General features: G+C 42.4%; 1 protein-coding gene across 1 annotated transcript; it reads left to right on the top strand.

The window, feature by feature from the left end:
• The first annotated feature begins 3,342 nt into the window (after window positions 1–3,342).
• Window positions 3,343–12,716, top strand: LOC118412638 (perivitellin-2 31 kDa subunit-like). The gene is made up of 7 exons (XM_035815630.1): window positions 3,343–3,444; window positions 8,497–8,535; window positions 9,108–9,338; window positions 9,997–10,128; window positions 10,474–10,704; window positions 11,166–11,309; window positions 11,505–12,716. Exons 1-7 carry the CDS (start codon window positions 3,399–3,401, stop codon window positions 11,810–11,812), a joined length of 1,131 nt encoding a protein of 376 aa, XP_035671523.1. The 5' UTR covers window positions 3,343–3,398; the 3' UTR covers window positions 11,813–12,716.
• The last annotated feature ends 1,580 nt before the right edge of the window (window positions 12,717–14,296 follow it).

Below are 14,296 nucleotides of genomic sequence, written 5' to 3'. Positions count from 1 at the left end.
AGCTGGAATTCCAGTGGTGTCAATTTTAGGCTTTTTATAAGAAGCAAACTTCTGGACATACCTAACAACTACAGCGTCTCCTGCTTTTCATTGCTCTGTAATTGCCTAACGTTTAAATGTCTGAATGCCCATATCGATTCCATTTATTTGTATATGTCAAGTACTTGGGTGTCCAGAGTGTATGGGTATCTAGTCCTCTGTTGGTGAAGTAGAACCCAGGGCTGCTTTCTATAGCTAGTTTTCCCTGTCCCGAACTGCAAAATGTTGTCAAGAAAGCGATGTCAAAATGATCTGTTAACTGAAGTCTCTGTTTCTGGGTAGTCATAACACCACGATGATGTAAATTTCTTCTTTTGCTCGTCTGGGGAAAACACGGTAGATCTGTGCAACAGGGACAAAATATTAATAACATAGAGGGAAAGTAACATGGAACTAAAATCCATTCCCCAACCTTCACACAAAATGCAGACACCAAAATGACAAGGGACCACCCCCCCCCCCCACCCACACAAACTGACAATAGGACACTGAATCAAAACGTGAACGTAAGGGACTTGTCATCGCTTTCTTGACGTTGAAAATCACGTTCAATTTTGAATGACAATTATCAGAGAAACCATACATTTTCTTTAGGAACTCTTTGTCTTCAGTAATCGGTGGTCATAAAGCTAACTTTGGATACAGCAAGTAAATTTTATGGATGACATGAACTTTATTGCACGACATTTGCACATGGTACAAAGTATGGCAACGAATATTACACAAAGTACTAAGATAGGTATAAAGAATAAGTCTTAACAACCTAATTAACATAATGAGGGCTAACACAAGTCTTTGATATAATATAACAACGGAGTTGGGCTAATATAATCATCAGTTTCATTATTTTTTCTAATAGCAAAGCAGTCTTTGATATGTTTGCCTATCTTTGCATTATGGGATTTGTGGCATCTAAAGATATATACAAATCTGTCTGTAACATCAAGTCTCTTGAAATCTGCTGTACTGAATTCGACATTAGCGCGCTAATAAGTTTTCGCCTGTTTCCAGCAAAAAAATTTTTCTCGTCGGGGATGGTCAGATAGACCAAAATAGGCAAACATGTAATGTGTTGAAGCCTAATAATCATACTTGTAGAAGTTACACTGGGAAGGTAGCCATGACTATAGTTGTAAAACTTGTTAAATAGTTGCAAAAAAAGTGCAATCAATATGGAAACCATGAATGTAGTTGTCAGCTTAGGAAGTGATACCAGTATACCACACTAGTATCACTTTTCATCATCATCATATTTGATATCATCATATCACTTTTACTACACTAGTTCACTTCTTTAATACTAGGAATGGATGTCTAGTTAGTTGTGATGCCACGTTTTGTCGGTTCAAATCTTGTTATATGACGTTTATGGTGTCTATTTTGAGAAATAAGGCATCTTGTTTATTTATTTGTTATTCATTTGTTTCTTGAACACATTTCATTATTTTTGCACTCTGCATAGGATGTTATCCATAAAGTTTACGTGCTGTGGCATTACGACGGAAAGACATAATGATTGGGAAATGGCGGGAGAAGGTTATGTTTTTGAGAGTGTGCAGACACCAGAGTCAGCATGTAGCAGTTTCTATCATGTATTTTTTTGTATGTATGTAAATGTAAATTGTGTATATAGACACCAAGAACCGAAATACACTCTAGGCTGGGCTGGAAGGACATTAAGGCAACACATTAATACTGCAATGCCGTACTCGTCTACAAAGCTCTTAACAGCAAACTCCCACCCTACATGCGCCAGATGTTTGTCTATTGCCGAGACCAAAGCACAAGAATAACCAGGCAAAGCACAAGCAATCAACTTGCTGTCCCCAAACCCCACCGAGAACCCTTCAGAAGAGCCATCGCCTACCGTGGACCCACCATCTGGAACAGTCTACCACCGGACATACACACAGCCCCAACTTTGGCTTCCTTCAAGAGACTCTTAAAGTAATGAGAACGGCCAAATGAACGGACTTTGAATCATGTAGCAGTTTCTATCATGTATTTTGTATGTATGTAAATGTAAATTGTGTATATAGACGTATAGGACTTATAAGGACTCAAAACGATGTAACTTTATCTCTGTTATATACTTTGTCTGACCCTTGCCTCTTCCCTCATGACCTCAATGAAAAGCGGCCTGCAGGCCGATTTGAGCTTTCATGAATGAATAAAAGTTCAAACGAACAAACATTATTTGATATTATTCTCAGTCTCTGGGGAAAGAGCTCTAGAAGTTTCTTGTTTGCTGACAGGAAGAAAAATTGAATTTCCGGACGCCATCTTTGATGATCTGTGATTAGAATCTGGTCAGACAATTTTTTCTATCTAATTAACAGCTCGAGGCGACATCTGAAGCACAGGGGTTGAGAACTGGTCATTTATAATTACTCCGAGCCTGCTCAAAATGGCGGGCGGGCACCTTTTCTTGCAATCTTCTTCTGTTGGGTATTACTGAGTTGTTGTGTTGAACGCACAATTAAATGACTTCAGTTTGAATCTTCAACGTTGCAAAGGTGGGGAAAAGGTCACCACCAAAAATATTTTCTATGTGGCAGGCAGGGTTTGGTACTGTCCTGTGTGCACCTGCCTGTGTGGTTATGTAGTGCCAAACGAAAACTCAACAAAAATATTTATGAGTTTGACCTGACAAAACATCAATTTCAATTTTCAACATATTTCAGTCCATATCAGCAGTTTTGTTAACAGTGCAAACTGCGAAAAAATATCCTTGTAAGACCCTCCCAAGCCTGAGGCACAGTTCTGCATCGACAGTATGAACGGAATCTTAATTACATACTCTCAAAGGGATTCAGATCAGTCGTGATTGACGGGTAGCACAATGCGACTTTGTCAAATATTGTCTGTGTATGGTTGATTGATTGATTGATTGGTATCTCATGAAGAAGCCATCTTTATCAACAGGTGGCGATATCTATAATCTTCATCTATAATCCATAATTCTTTTTATTCAGAATGCAGAGTAAGAGAGGAAGAAAATAATACGATGATTATCCGTGAAACACATTACCACATATTTATCCGTTGTATAACGTCCTTGCTTCACACACTTCACACATAGAAAGTAGATTCCCTCACTTTAGACACATGGGTAGCACTGAGAAGTTTACATTTCTCAAGCGTTTTGACATACCGACCATAGCTAATAAAGGTCTTCATTCATTCATTATAAAAACTGGTCAGACAACCCTTTCATCACCATAATTATCAACTCTTTTATGCTAATGAGGTACCACTCCCTTCAACAGACAGCATTTCCTATTAACAGACAATCCATGGTGACTTTATAAACGCTGAGACTCAAAACTGAATGGTCATTCACTCCGAAACTGCTCAAGATGGCGGGCAGCTGCAGATTGCCAATTGTCGCTCTTCTTCTGTTGGGTAAGTAGTTTTTTTCATTTCTTTGTATTATGTGCTGAAAAAAGGGACCAGGTTATCAATTTATATACTGAGTAATATACATGTTGAGACGATTCATCATTTGTCAATCGGTGGTTTTAGAAAAAGTAACGCGTCACACCGGCCTGTCTCAGTCAGTACTGGGATTTGGGCGTGGTGTTAAAACTTTAGGAGATTGGACAATTCTCTAATTTGAATTTGAAACTTTATACAGCAATACCTCACACGGAAGTAACGTGGTTGTGACAATAAAATACTAAAAAAACGCACAAAATCGAAATCAACACCGTCTGCGTTTTTAACAGGATTTGAAAAGCCCCTCTTTAGAAGTTAGACTTCGAAATGGAGGGCCCTTCACACGAGAAGCAGAATCAGCCGGAATGCCGTCAGAATGACTATTTTTTGTACATTGCTGGGTATTCAAAGTGCATTCTAGCACTTCTTACTGTGTTCTAGATATTTCTGCCCATTCTTAAATGTTTTTGTCATGCTCAAAATTGTTGAGTTGCATTGAAGTTGGAGAAATGTCGAACAGTATTCAAAGTGCAGTACGTACGCGTACGACCGCGCGTATTCTACGGCATTTTGGCTCATACCTTCTCTTGTCAAGGGGATATAAGTTCCATATGGAATTCCACCCGAATGTGGCACGAATTTTTTGCAAATTCTTCATCCCGTCTGTTTCTGCTTGATTCCTGTTTTAGTATGAAGGCCCTTATAACAATGAAAGAAATGTTCAGTAGACTTCGCCATTTCGGTTCAACATGAACGAGTCAATTACTTTTACTTTGGTCGAAATCCTGCTCGAACCAACCTGAATGCCACAGGCGCGCATTTTACCCACTCCCGACTCGGGGAGGTAGTGACGAAAAATAACAATACGGGACTCTTTCGAGGCCCCGTAATTGGAATGGGTACACTTTAAATCCTTTAACGAGGATCTATTAGAGGGTAATTCTGGTGCCAGCAGCCGCGGTAATTCCAGCTCCAATAGCGTATATTAAAGTTGTTGCGTTTGAAAAGCTCGTAGTTCATGTAGTTGCATCTTGGGACCGGGCTTGCGGTCCGCCGCGAGGCGTGTCACTGCTCGTCCCGGCCCTCCCCGCCGGATTCTCCTTGGTGCTCTTAACTGAGTGCCTCGGGGTGCGGGAGCGTTTACTTTGAAAAAAAAAATAGAGTGTTTAAAGCAGGCCTGGCGACTGAATAGTAGTGCATAGAATAATGGAATAGGTCCTCGGTTCTATTTCGTTGGTTTTCGGAACGTGAGGTAATGATCAAGAGGGACGGACGGGGGCATTCGTATTGCGGCGGGAGAGGTGAAATCCTCGGGTCGCCGCAAGACGAACCAATGCGAAAGCATTTGCCAAGAATGTTTTCATTAATCAAGAACGAAAGTTGTGGGCGCGAAGGCGATCAGATACCGCCCTAGTCACAACCATAAACGATGCCAACCAGCGATCCGCCGGCGTTACTTCGATGACCGGATGGGCAGCTCCCGGGAAACCCGAGTTTCTTCACTGACCATTTTGTAACCTTTCTACCGTACGCTCAGTTGTTGTTCCCCCCTGGGACAGGTAGTTTGGGGTGACAGCTCCTTTGTCTGAGTGTCAGTGCAGACTACATGCTTTAATTACTCTTATGTATTCATGGCTTCAAAAAATACAACCTTTCAATTGAGCAAACCTTTATCTAATACGAACTTCAAAGTGTACTCTTGTCTTAATGTACTTGGCATTTTGAAGTTTTCTTTGCATTTTGCGCTAACGTATCTGTTTGTTGATTATTAGTCTTCAGGCACAAGTTTGCAAATGAAGAGTATGTAATCAGAATGATAATTTTTATCTATCAGAACTTTACAGAAATAATTTGTAATATTACTGCATTCGTAATGCCCCTTGATCGGAATGATCCGGAATGCCGCCTGCATAAAATCAATTGTATATGCCCTGGAATTTTAATGTATTTTATAACTTCTCACTGAATTCCAGATATTCGTGTCTTGTGGCCGTCACGGATGTTTTTGGTCAGGCTCATAACTTTCGATGTGCATTTGAGTTGGATTTATTTTGGACGGAGTTCAAAGGGTATCCTAACTCCAACTATACAAATATCAACTGAAGCCTAGTTTATACATAGCCGAAGTTAGCTCACGAACACTGAGCCGACTTTTAGCCGACTCAGGTCGACTCGGCTACGCCTATCTTTTATACCCCCTTTCCACTAGGACGGCGCTCTCGCCGCGCTCTTTTTGCGACTTAAGATTTGACATATCGCTCAACGAATTGTATAGAAAAGAAACGAATCTTGTTACACTTTGTGCGTTTTGTTGTCTTCTCAATCACACTTTTACGTTTTGTATGATATTCCCAGTGTGAAAGTGAAGGTTACACATATCATATGTAGGTCGCAGTGAGAGCGCAGCGCGATCGCCGTCTAGTGGAAAGGGGGCCTAAGCACCGAACATGTCCCGAACATGCATGTCCTAACCATCTCCCGGCCAGGAAGTGACTTACCCCCTACTGTGCTCCAAATGCAATCTAGCCTATCCCCAACCATCCCGACCTCTAGCGACAGACCGCCGAATCTCACCTCAATGTTTCCCAACCGATTGTTGACCTTCTCACGACTTCAATGGACATAATAAACGATTTTTAAAGGAGTGGCCATTTTCGTTTTTAATCAAAATAATCCTTTGTTCTATTTTGTAAGCATCACCTAGAGATGAGGTTTAGATCACAGATGGCCACAATACGGCATTTATGGTTCTTTTTGTTTTTGGCTGGATGTCGGTCATGTGAAGTTTGGGGGGGGGGGGGGTGATTGGCCTACGTCTTGGACATAGTCATTTTGCTTGGGAATGAGTTTGCCATTTATCACGGCCGGGTCAGTCGTGAGTAGGTTGAAAACTAGCTGTGAGTAAACAGCAGTGTTTATGGCGTGGTTAAGATTGAAATTTGACTACTGACTTACTCCCGAACAACAGCCGAACACTAGCCGACCGTGCCGAACACCAGCCAACCACCAATCAACTAACCCATTCCAGACCTGCCATACAGAGCCAAATCATCATCATCATCATGGGTTACCCCCATATAACCCCGCAAGGGGCAAAGTAGGGGGGGAGCTGAGGTCCCGGGTTAGGGCGGGCAGCCCTCCTGCCTGGCGCGGAAGCTCTCAACTGTGGGAGCACTTACTACCGCACCAGGCAGGGAATTCCACTCCGGAATTGTTCTAGGAAAATATGAGTACTTGTATGTGTCTGTTCTTGCAAAGATTGGTTTGTACTTATGTTGATGGCTGCCTCGGGTTCGCCCTTGGGTCGGAATCAGTAGGTTCTGTGTGTCTATGTTAATCTTGTTGTTAACTAACTTATAAAAGAAGGTGAGGCGGGCGTTCCTCCTCCTTTCGGAGAGAGGACGCCACTGCAGGTCATTGAGCATTTGTGTCACGCTGCTAGTCTGCCGGTAGTCATTGAGGGTCACTCGGGCTGCCCTGCGCTGGACGGCCTCCACCGCCTGTATCCCTTTGTTGGTGTACGGGTCCCAGACGGTGGCACTATATTCCAAGTGGGGCCGTACCAGCGCTTTGTAACAAGTGGCCTTGACCCTGGATGGACAATGGGTCAAGTTGCGCCGAATGACCCCTAGGACCTTACCAGCTTTGCTAGTGGCGTGGTTGATATGGGTGTCCCACCGCAAATCGTCGGACAGTTGTACTCCAAGATAGGGGTGGGACTTAACACCGGTGAGGGCTTCTCCACAGAGGGAGTACTGTGTTAAGATGGGGTGCTTCTTACGGGTGATATGGAGGATGTGGCATTTAGAGGGGTTGAACGACATAAGCCAACGATTTTGCCATTCTGTTAACGCATCGAGGTCAGACTGCAGATCTTGAGCGTCAGAAGGCTTGCTGATAGTTCGATAAATCAAGCAATCGTCAGCAAATAGCCGAACATGTGAGTCTACGGAATCGGGTAGGTCATTAATGTAGAGCAGGAAGAGCAGAGGGCCTAAAACAGTACCCTGCGGAACTCCAGAGGTGACCTTAACAGCTTTAGATGTTCCACCGTCAAAGACGACCCTCTGGGTTCTCTCCGTAAGGAAGGCCCTAAGCCAAGACTGAAGTAGGCCAGAAATGCCATAGTGCTCGAGCTTGCTCAGCAGACGTTCGTGAGGCACTGTATCGAATGCCTTGCTAAAGTCAAGCACCGCGGCATTGACCTGTTTGTTCTGGTCCATGTTTTTGGCCAGGTCTTGGAGGGTTAGCACCAGCTGGCTCTCGCAGGACAGACCCTTCCTGAAGCCGTGTTGCGCTGGGGACAGAATGCCATGAGTGTCTAGATGTTTCATCATGTGGCTGTGCACGATATGTTCGAGCACTTTACCACAGACCGATGTCAGAGAAACCGGCCTATAGTTTGCAGGTAAGGTTCTGTCCCCCTTTTTGAAGATTGGAGCGATGTTAGCTGTTCTCCAATCTTCAGGAACATCTCCCGTGGATATTGACTGGGAGAATATGACCTGTAATATTGGCGCAATTTGTTCGGCTACAGTCTTCAGGAGGCGAGGTGGTATTCCGTCTGGTCCTGTGGCCTTGCTGGGGTTAAGACAGGAGAGCTGTTTGGCTACCCCCTCCACTGTGATGTTAAGGGAGGGGATAGTTGGAGCTTTGGGTTCACCAAGGGTAGGAACGGTGGTCTTATCCTCCCTGGTAAACACTGACTCAAACTGGGCCCCCAGTGCATCGGCTTTTTCTTTGGGGTCACGTTGAACATTTCAAAACATTCGGATGGCGCAGGCCAACACTAGCCGAACACCAGCCTCCTGCATCCGACTTAGCTCCCTATTCACTCCTAACCATAGTCGGTAGAGAGTCGGAAGAGAAATTCGGCTATGCGTAAGCTAGGCTTGAAAGAGAATAACTGCAGGAAGAACAGACAAGGCTTGATGAGTTGTAGTATATAGACATAGACAAAGATGTACATAATAGTGTTCATGATATTATTACTTACATGTCGATACATCTACTCCACAGGTCATTGTCTGATTGCTTCTGCCAGATCTAGATCTGCAGGTAATGGTACCCCCTTTATTCTGCACACACCGTCATGATAACTGCACGTCCTTGTAAATCTGTTTGCTTGACCTAGGTGTGCTTGCTTGCCTTTACTCTCTCTCTCTCTCTCTCTCTCTCTCTCTCTCTCTCTCTCTCTCCATTTCTCTCTCTCCCCTATCTCTTTCTCTCTCTCTCTATGTATCTCTCTCTCTATCTATCTCTCTGTCTATATTATACTCTTGCTATAACTTGCACATTTTATGTTTCTGTTACAAAACATGTGTGTAGTATATTTGCGGTATCTGCCATGCATGCCCTCACTTTTGATTGTATAATACAGGCTCCTCTTCGAACCTGAAGTTTTATGTCAAAGTTTGTGCAGGCTCTTCTTAGAACGGAATGCTTTAATTTCAAGGTGTATGTAAAGTCTTCCTGGAGTATGTATGCTTTAAAGTAAGCTCTCCTGGGATGTGCATATGATTTAACCCCACGTTGTATGTATGCTCTTTCTATAATGTGCATATTTTAACTTCAAGTTATATGCAAGGTCTTCCTAGAAAGTGCATACTTCAACTACAAATTGTGTGCAGGTTATGACTGGAAGCGTACAGACGGCGCCCTGAAGCACGTGTCCGTGGGAGCAGCAGGCGTGTGGGGAGTGAACAAACACGGGATGATTTACTACCGCGTCGGGACCTACGGTGATGAGAACTCCGTGGGCAGCAGGTGGCAGAGTGTCGCTGGTAGGCTAACGCACATCAGCGTGGGACGCGACGTCGTTTGGGGCGTGAGCGCTGACGACAACATCTACAGGAGGACGGGTAACAACTGTCATTCTGCTTTCAATTCAGTGTTTTTCGTTGAAGGTTACTTAGACATCCAGGTAGATCTAAAACCATTAGTTGGTTCAGCCAGAATTTTTTTTTAATCCTTGTAATTTGATCCTTGTACTTGTACATGCATAAGCATGTTGCTATTAAGTTTTTTTATGTGTCTCACTGAAAAGCAGTTACTTTACAATGGGACAAACGACGGAGTAAAACTGTCCTAAATTTTTGGCTGAAGTTGTTGGACGCCAGAAGGTTGCCGTTGAATGTCAGAACCGTCTGAAAATGCTTGATTCCTGTGACGGCGGCCATTTTAGAATTCCCGGACACATCCGGGGTCATTGTACCAGAACGAGGCTAGCGTGGCCATGGTTGTAATATATTCTATAGTATGAGGTAGGCCATCTTCAGTAGTAGTTTCAGAGAGTCGATCGTTCGGTAACTACGCTATCACATTGGACGGGTTTCGGTGTGCTGGGAACATCGGGGATCCCTTAAAATCCAACTGTGATTGAGTCACCGTATAGCCACCAAAAATTCCCACGTAGACTCTTCTACAGAACCCCTGCATTTTAGCGACGGCTAAAAGGAAGCATACAGATGAAAAGACGCGCCATATTCACTTATATTTTCTGTGACTGTGCTCCTACAGGCATCAGCATGCAGAATCCTACAGGAACTGGCTGGGTGAGAGTTAGTGGGAAGCTGAGGGTGGTTGATGTCAGCTCAACTAGCAACGCCGTCTGGGGAGTCACCAGCAGGCAACGGATTTATAGATGGACAGGTAAGGCACGGATTTGTTGTCAATTGTTGCTGCTTTTTTCCCCTGAAATGTTCTGTACACACAGCTAATATGCACAGGAGTGGTAAAGCAAAACTCTTTAAAAAGTCTTAAAAACAAAATCGCAGAACCCACAAAATACAGAAAAAAGTGGGTCTTTTCGTTTATAGAAATCGTCAAGACTAGTGTTCGAGAAACCTCTTTTTACAATAATGTTTATCACTGTTCATTGTCACATGTATGTCCCCTATGTCTAACATGTATGTGCAATGGCCTACGGGCATGAATTTGCATAAAAAACTTCACCAGTTGACTAGGGTTGACTGTTTGCTTTATCCATGTTAACAGGTTCAACCTGGACACTTATCCCTGGGAGGTTGTCCTTTGTTTCCGTGGGACTCTCCGGCGTCTGGGGCGTCAACAGCGCTGGGTACATCTACTACCGGGTGGGCACGGCCTATAACGAAAACTCTGCTGGGACCGATTGGAAACAAGTTCCGGGAGCCTTGGCTAAGATCAGCGTGGGGAACGGAATCGTCTGGGGGGTAAACAAAATTGGCGCAATATACTACCGAGAAGGTTTGTTTGTTTGTATACTTATCAGTTATAACACAGCGATTTGGAAACCAGATGAAACTATTCATGAATGATAAATATTGTCACGTCTGTGCATAATTTTTCCAGGTAGGTTAATCGATGATTAGAAAAGTTCTTTGCAGCATTATTATTTTTTTTTCACATTTCAACGCTTCCACGGGGCATCCGTAACATTCCGCAGGTTTATACCGATTGGTTTGGCTTCGCATTGCAGCTAGGTGTCGTTGCAGAAGTAGGGAAGTATGCGATCCCAAACGTCACATTTCTTCTAACCCTACACCAATCACCGTCGATGACTGATGCAGCTTTTTTTTGTCCAAACGTCGTCCAAAGGACGTTCCTGTTACGTAGGCCGTTTATTGCCCTATTACACCATACGTCGGGGGTCCATCGTAGCTGATTGGATGAGTTTCGAGTCTAATTATTTCGTTTCACCTAACCAGGCATCACCCGAGATAACCCGACCGGAACCAGGTGGGTGGGGGATTCTCGTGGGCTTACAACCTTGGACGTCAGCTCCAGCTCAAACCAGGTCTGGGGAGTCAAAAGGGAGGGTGCTATCTATAAGAAGATGGGCATCATCTCCGGTAGGTTGTTCAGCTTTCAAACTTTCACATTTTTCTTTTTCATTTTTACTAATTTCTGTTATTCTATAGATATGCCCTTTTTCGGACTTCCTTTAGCGTTTAGCTAGTATATCTATGTATTTATGTGAAGTTAAGGTATCAATCAAGTGGTGAAAATGTACTTTTATGATTTCAATAAAAATGATATTTTCACAGCTTCCAAGCGTACGGTTGAGGCGGGGGAGACCCTGCAAGACTTACGCGACGTCTTGCTGGATTTGAAGGAGGCAGCCGAGATCGAGCAGGAGACCAGGGAGCTGGAAGACATGGAAGAAGACGCCGAAAAGGAACTGAGAGAGCTGGAAGACATGGGAGAAGACGCCGATATTGAAGAAGACCCCGAAGAAGAAATGAGGGAGCTGGAAGACATGGAGGAAGACGCCGGCTTAGAAGACACCGAAAAGGAAGTGAGGGAGCTGGAAGACATAGAAGAAGACGCCGGCATGGCTGAAGATGACGAGTGAAAGTCATCCAAACGCGCCTCAACTCTCAAGCGACTATCCTATAACTAGAAATAAGCTTATCGGAACTGGTCATTTATGACTCCACACAACTTCTTGTTATCCCCGTCATTAAGAAAATAAACAACTGACAGAACAACTCATGTGAAACAGCAAAACGTTTAAAGAAGAGCAAGTCGACAGTAATTCAATGTTTAAAACATCGCTTTATCGCTTGAGGGATATTGTAGGTGCCATTTTGGATTTGAAAATGGAGCACAGAAGACGAGACAAACTAGAATTACATGTTTCTTACCTAATGAGATTTAGTTATGGGGTCCAAGTAGCAAAGTTTTGAGAGAAGTTTGATTTACATGTTTCTAACCTAATGAGATTTAAATATGGTGTCCAAGTAGCAGAGAGTTGAGAGAAGATTTAATTACAAGATTCTAACTAGTTGGATTAAGTTATGGGCTTCAAGTAGCAAAGTTGTGAGAGAAGATTTAATTACAAGATTCTAATCTGGTGGGATCGGGATTAAGTTATTGGCTTCAAGTAGCAGAATTTTGAAAAATGTTTGAATTGAAGGTTTCTAACCTGGTTGGATTTAGTTATGTGGTTCAACTAACAAGTCTTTTTAGGGAATTAGGTGTTACAGGTACACACGCACGCACATACACACACGAGCGCTCTCATCACATGCACATTTATATGATTTTACACATATTACAAAAAATCAACTGTACGCCAATGATCTCAAAGTCACAGAACACCTTTTTTTTCATCGATTTGTAACGAAGTTAAAGTTCTTTTATGTTCTCAGCTCATGTGCCTCAAAACAACCTTCCAACCAAGTTTCTTACAGCTTATGGAATTCTATTGATTATACATTTTGTGGAATGATAATAAAGTTGGTGTTCGGTTTAAATACATGGCTTAATGTACTTTATTTTGGAACTTCGGTGATGGTTGGGCTGTTATAGATCTTGTGTCAAAATGATTAAAAGAATAAGCTAGTCATTAATTATAGTTATTTCCAGTGGACAGCTAATCTAGTGAGATGGTGGTTTCTACATAACTTCGTCGATAAAATTAAATCAAGTTGGCCTTACTGTGCAAATCTGGTGCGTTACTCATGGAACCGGTTTGTCGGGTATTTGAAGCTAACAAAGATTTTTTTTTTCGGCTCTACGATAATGTCGGATTGGAGACACTAGGAATCTTGGCTAATTAACTAGTTTTCAAAGTTTCCTCCTATAATCATGCAAAACTAGTAATATTTGATGTCACATACTCCTGAATATGCACCCGTTTGTTGTCTTTCTAGATCTGTTAGTCTTTTGGTCATAACCCGATGCATTTTTTTGGTAATACATACATTGCAGAGGACAGTCCAAAAACTCTCCGATACACGCGATTAGTTTACGGAATTAGTTGTGACTTTGCGTACTAACTTTAGATAAGATCAAAACGACCCAGCTGAAATATTATGTGTGAACGAGCCCGGACTACTGAGCGCGATCTCAAAGACACGATGACAACCATACAAAATTTGCATTTTACAAACATCACGACAAAAATACTTCGAACTGATTATTAGAATCACTAGTAGCTAATTGATTATTCGGATTATTTATTGGCTTAATTGCTAGCCTAATAGCTCAATTTTTTTTTCTCTTTGGACGTCTGAGTTCTAAAACAATTACCGTACTAAATTACATGGCAGTCCACCATTTACGGTAGTACAATACACAGATATTAAAAAGAAAGAAAAAAAAAACGTTTAGCTTCAAATAAAATGAAATGAAGTCCTAATCTAGTCATGTACTTACACTGATCGCACCTCCTTTAATAGAAGACATTTCCATGTACAGTTAATGTGCCCTTTCAAGAATATATTAGGGTCATGGCACTGATGAAAAAACAGGAGGATATGTTCTTTTCACAAAGTGGAGCCATTGAATCTAATAGCCATGGCACGCCCATAACACAGGGAAAAAAAGAAAACGTAAGCTCGTAGCTGATGCTCTTCAATTATGTGAATTGGCAATCGTGGATAACGGTTATTGATCGAACCAAAGATTAAACGAAATGCCGCCATGACTTATTCCAGACGTTAGTAAATGCACATAATGGATACATTCTATCATAATCATCTTATGCCACCATACGTGAGGACGTTACCAAGTTTCCTCTAGCTGTCATCGGTAGTTTATAACGTTACAATAGTAACTTTTTAGACTGTCAAAACTTGCTTTGCATACATAATCATTTGAATGAAGTCGGGCCGTTTGGATAATATCTGTATCATCTGCAAAAAAGACTACCACCAATAATGCTTCAATGCAGCAAAGAGAAGACTGGGTCTGTCCATTAGAACTTATCACCAAATTAAGAGGTGTGTATTCTCTTCAGAGAAAGGGCAAAAGATAAATCTGAATGTATATCTATCAGTTACAAACATTAATGCGAAGTAAGAATGTTCGGATTACAGACTACTACCAGGCT

Source organism: Branchiostoma floridae, chromosome 3 (assembly GCF_000003815.2).
Source record: "Branchiostoma floridae strain S238N-H82 chromosome 3, Bfl_VNyyK, whole genome shotgun sequence".
NCBI lineage: Eukaryota > Metazoa > Chordata > Leptocardii > Amphioxiformes > Branchiostomatidae > Branchiostoma > Branchiostoma floridae.
The sequence above is the reverse complement of the archived record's forward strand: the minus strand, read 5'-3'. Positions and strand labels throughout refer to the sequence as shown.

Coding starts and splice junctions, on each gene's coding strand:
- LOC118412638 (XM_035815630.1), top strand. CDS start 3,399: ATGGCGGGCAGCTGCAGATTGCCAATTGTCGCTCTTCTTCTGTTGG. Junction 3,445..8,496: donor TGTCGCTCTTCTTCTGTTGG/GTAAGTAGTTTT, acceptor TCTACTCCACAG/GTCATTGTCTGATTGCTTCT. Junction 10,129..10,473: donor ACGGATTTATAGATGGACAG/GTAAGGCACGGA, acceptor CCATGTTAACAG/GTTCAACCTGGACACTTATC.